The sequence below is a fragment of the Cariama cristata genome, unplaced genomic scaffold (assembly GCF_000690535.1).
Source record: "Cariama cristata isolate BGI_N322 unplaced genomic scaffold, ASM69053v1 scaffold33265, whole genome shotgun sequence".
Taxonomy (NCBI): Eukaryota; Metazoa; Chordata; class Aves; order Cariamiformes; family Cariamidae; genus Cariama; species Cariama cristata.
Window position 1 is genome coordinate 1 of NW_009618649.1, and position 4201 is coordinate 4201.

The 4201-nt window shown below is 58.1% G+C and overlaps 1 protein-coding gene across 1 annotated transcript; it reads left to right on the forward strand.

Moving 5' to 3' along the window:
* Positions 1-69: 69 nt before the first annotated feature.
* YARS (tyrosyl-tRNA synthetase) lies at positions 70-3990 on the forward strand (the record flags this gene model as incomplete). Its single annotated transcript, XM_009700941.1, has 11 exons — positions 70-216; positions 332-507; positions 725-854; positions 1178-1258; positions 1608-1700; positions 1903-2038; positions 2267-2352; positions 2787-2922; positions 3297-3391; positions 3529-3722; positions 3852-3990. Coding segments are annotated over 11 exons (1413 nt in total), but the record flags the coding sequence as incomplete, so codon positions are not given.
* Between the last annotated feature and the right edge of the window lie 211 nt (positions 3991-4201).

Here is a 4201-nt window from a genome sequence, read left to right on the forward strand (position 1 = left end):
CCCCCAGCCACGTCAGCGTGTTCCCCGGGGGGCTCAGCCGTGCCAGATGTGTGTCTTGGTCCCCCACAGGAGGTGCTGGGGGAGGATAAGCTCATGGCCATCTTGAAGGAGCGAGAGTTGAAGATCTACTGGGGGACCGCCACCACGGGCAAGCCACACGTGGCCTACTTCGTGCCCATGTCCAAGATCGCAGATTTCCTGAAGGCAGGGTGTGAGGTACGGGGCCAGGCTGGGAGCTCAGACCCCATGGGACTTTGTCACCACGCTGATGGATGGGAACGTGTAGTTCCCCAGACTCGTGTGGCACTGACTCTGTCCCTCTGCTTACTAGGTGACAATACTCTTTGCTGACCTCCACGCTTACCTAGACAACATGAAGGCCCCCTGGGAGCTGCTAGAGTTGCGCACCCGCTATTACGAGAACGTGATCAAAGCCATGCTGGAGAGCATTGGGGTGCCCCTGGAAAAGCTGAAGTTCGTCCGGGGTACTGACTACCAGCTCAGCAAGTGAGTCCTGGGGTGCCTGGTCCTCTCAGGAAGGGAGGGCCTGACCTGGGGCTCTGCTGTTCCTGAGCCTGCTCCCAGGCACTGTCATTCAGGAAACAAAGTGAAGGCGCCTCCAGGCCTTGGCTCCTCCCGATGTGGCCAGAACCAGCATTTGTGTGAAGCAGCTCTAAAAGATGTCCCCTTTCCTCAGTGCTAACAGTGCCATCCCTTCCCACAGGGAGTACACGCTGGACGTGTACCGCCTCTCGTCCGTGGTGACACAGCATGACGCGAAGAAGGCAGGAGCGGAGGTGGTGAAGCAGGTGGAGCACCCCTTGCTGAGCGGTTTGCTCTACCCAGGCCTGCAGGTGCGTGGCGAGGCAGGTCGGGAGAGCTTCTTGGCCAGGAGTGCAGGGACACATAAGGCCGAACGCCAAGGTTGTTATACTCCGCCCCAATATTACACCTGGCAGCAGCACAAACATGACCTGAGAACAGAGCTGCTTTTACAGCGACACTGGCCAGCTGCAGGACAGCAGGCAGTCAGGAGAGCTCCCATCCTTCCCAGGGCAGGAGTGCCCTGGCAGAGGTTGGGCAGATCCTGGGGCATGGGCAGGACCTCTGAAGGTTATGCACAGCTGGAGCATGGAGTCTTGCATCCAGTCTCAAGGCTGCATGTGTCTCTCCACAGGCCCTGGATGAGGAGTACCTCAAGGTCGACGCACAGTTTGGAGGAGTTGATCAGAGGAAGATATTCACCTTTGCAGAAAAGGTGAGGAATGGGGGGTGTTTGTGAGTTCCCTGCGATGCTGGTGCCTGACGCTGGGCTCCAACACTTGCGAATCCATTAGGAGAAGCATGTCTGTGATTTTGGTTGGCACCACAGGGCTCTTCGCAGCTCCTGCTGCTGCTCTCATGGTCCGTGGGGCTCTGGTGTGCAGAACAGTGCTGCCGCCCATCCCTGGCTGTGACTCTCAGTGCCTTGTGAACCCATGATAGCTTTTTGGGTCCTGTTATTCTGGGTCCCCAAGTTATCTGGAGGCAGGAGCAAAGAAGGATTGTGAGTTAAAGCCAATCTTCAAAGAGGGTTGTCCATGACTTACATCCTTGCTTTTTCCCAGTACCTTCCTTCCCTGGGCTATGCCAAGCGCGTCCATTTGATGAACCCGATGGTTCCTGGTCTGACAGGGAGCAAAATGAGCTCGTCAGAAGAGGTTGGTCCCTGAATGGTGGTTGTGGTCAGGGGTTCTGCGGGGGGATGGGTTAATGGCTGGAGGTGGAGAGGCTGCACCCTAGGAGAAGGTGACTTCTCTCTCCACTCACACTGGGGTCTAAGAAGAAGTTGCAGCAACTCCAGCATGAATTGTCTCTGGGGCAAGAGGTTGGGTGAAGGGCTGCGGAAATCTCTTCTTGCAGGACTCAAAGATTGACCTTCTGGACCGCAAGGAGGATGTGAAGAAGAAGTTGAAGAAGGCTTTCTGCGAGCCAGGGAACGTGGAGAACAATGGTGTCCTCTCCTTCATCAAGCACGTCCTCTTTCCCCTCAAGTCAGGTGAGGGGCTCACCACGCTTAGATGCTGGGTCTAGTTTTTCCAGTGGTTAAGAGGAGGGGTTGGGAGCTTGTGTCCCCTGAAGCAGGCTGCCTCTGCGTGCTGCCTCCCCAGCCCCTGCTGCTGTTCCCCGTCAGCTCTTGAGCTAAGTCAGGCGGGTGGTTTATCTGGCTGAGCAGGGTTGAGTCTCCGCTTGGGTTAATCTGAGCCTTAAAATCTGTGTGTCGCAGAGTTTGTGGTTCTGCGAGAAGAAAAATGGGGAGGAAACAAAACCTACACAGCCTATGATGCCCTGGAGAAAGACTTTGCTGAGCAGGTGAGTGCTGTGGGAGGGCTCTGAGCAGCAGTGGGAGATGGAAATCCGCACCGGGAAGAGGTGTGGAATAGAGTGTGGCCCAGTGGCTGTAGGGTGGCAAGGTCCTCCCAGCCAGGAGAGCCTGAAGGTGAGAGGATGGATGAAGGATGCGGGGGCACTGGCTGTCCTGGTGCAGGACAGGACCACGTCAGCCACATCCTGGAAAAGAGCAGCAGTTTAACTGTTTTCAGCTGTTCCGAGCTGAGGCTGCAAACAGAAGTGTCCAGAAGAGGGGCTCTGATGTCCAAGGGGGAATCAGGCCAAGGGTTGGGGTTCATCTCCCCACCCGGCTTGGTCTCCAGTTCCTACTGGCCTCAGATCACTGATTCAAATCCTGCTGCTCACCCTGCCCTGGAGGAAACCGTGCAGGAACCCATCTGTTTGTCACGATACAGGTTGTTCATCCTGGAGACCTGAAGAACTCGGTGGAAGTGGCCCTAAACAAACTGCTTGACCCCATCAGAGAGAAATTCAACAGCCCAGAACTGAAGAAGCTGACCAATGCAGCGTATCCCAACCCGTCCAAAGCCAGTAAGGAGGTGCTGGGAGCTCGGGGAAGTGGGGCCTTGGCCACACAGGGCTGGGTGGGAGAGAGTTCCTCCAGGGGCTGAGGTCAGAGAGAAGTTCTGAAACTTCAGTCTCTGGAGCAGCCCCGGAGAGCATTAGGAAGGGTGAGGAAAGGCCAATGCCAGGGCTGTTTGCCTGCCCTGGAGAGGACAGATGCCAATGTGCTGCTCCGGTGTGTGAGAGGCCAGCAAAGGGGAGGAGGGATTGTGCTCTCTGGTACAGAGACAAGCAGGGAATTCAGTGGGCCGCAGGATTTGGGGGTCCTTGTGTGCTCCCCGGGGCCTGGCCAGCTCCCTGGGTTTATGCTCAGTGGCACAGCTGTTCCCTTTGCACTGCAGAGCCTGCAGAGAAGGGCACCAAGAACTCGGAGCCAGAGAATGTGGTCCCATCCCGGTTGGACATCCGTGTTGGCAAAGTGATCAGTGTGGAAAAGGTATGGGCGCAATGAGGAGAGGGGAGCAACCTTCCCACGTGGTGACGTGGGCACTTGGTTTGTGTGCAGGGTCTGCCTCCTTCTTCTCTGCCACCCCAGTCCCCTTCTCTGCTCCTCACCTTGCTTCTGCTTGGCAGCACCCGGATGCTGACAGCCTGTACGTGGAGAAGATTGATGTGGGCGAGCCCGAGCCCCGCACCGTGGTCAGTGGCCTGGTGCAGTTTGTCCCCAAGGAGCAGCTGCAGGACAGGCTGGTGGTGCTGCTTTGCAATCTCAAGCCCCAGAAGATGAGGGGTGTGGAGTCGCAGGGCATGGTGCTGTGTGCCTCCAGGTGAGGTAGAGGGGCACAGGGGCCGTACCCCTCCAGGGGTGCAGTCCAGACCCCCCCTCTCCTGCCCCAGGGCCTGGTGGTGCTGAGGGGCAGGTGGGTACTGCCTCGGGCTGACTCTGCTTCCAAAAGGGGGGAGCCGCGGCAGGTGGAGCCCCTGGACCCGCCGGCCGGGTGCTGCGCCGGGGAGCGCGTCTACGTGGAAGGCTATGAGGGTGGGGAGCCCGACGACGAGCTCAAGCCAAAGAAGAAGGTCTTCGAGAAGCTGCAGGTGAGGGGCTGCGCCGAGGGGCTGGGCCACAGCGTGGAGTAGCTGGGGCTCCAGGCATCGAGTGGGGCAGTGCTTACGACCACACAGATGCCACTGTCCTCACCTCTGGGTGACTCCAAATTAGCTATTTGCTGCTCAGTGCCTGGGTTTGCTACTGTCAGCAAAGCCGCGGAGGAGACAAACCTCCCCACTGGCGGAGCAAGGCGCCGCT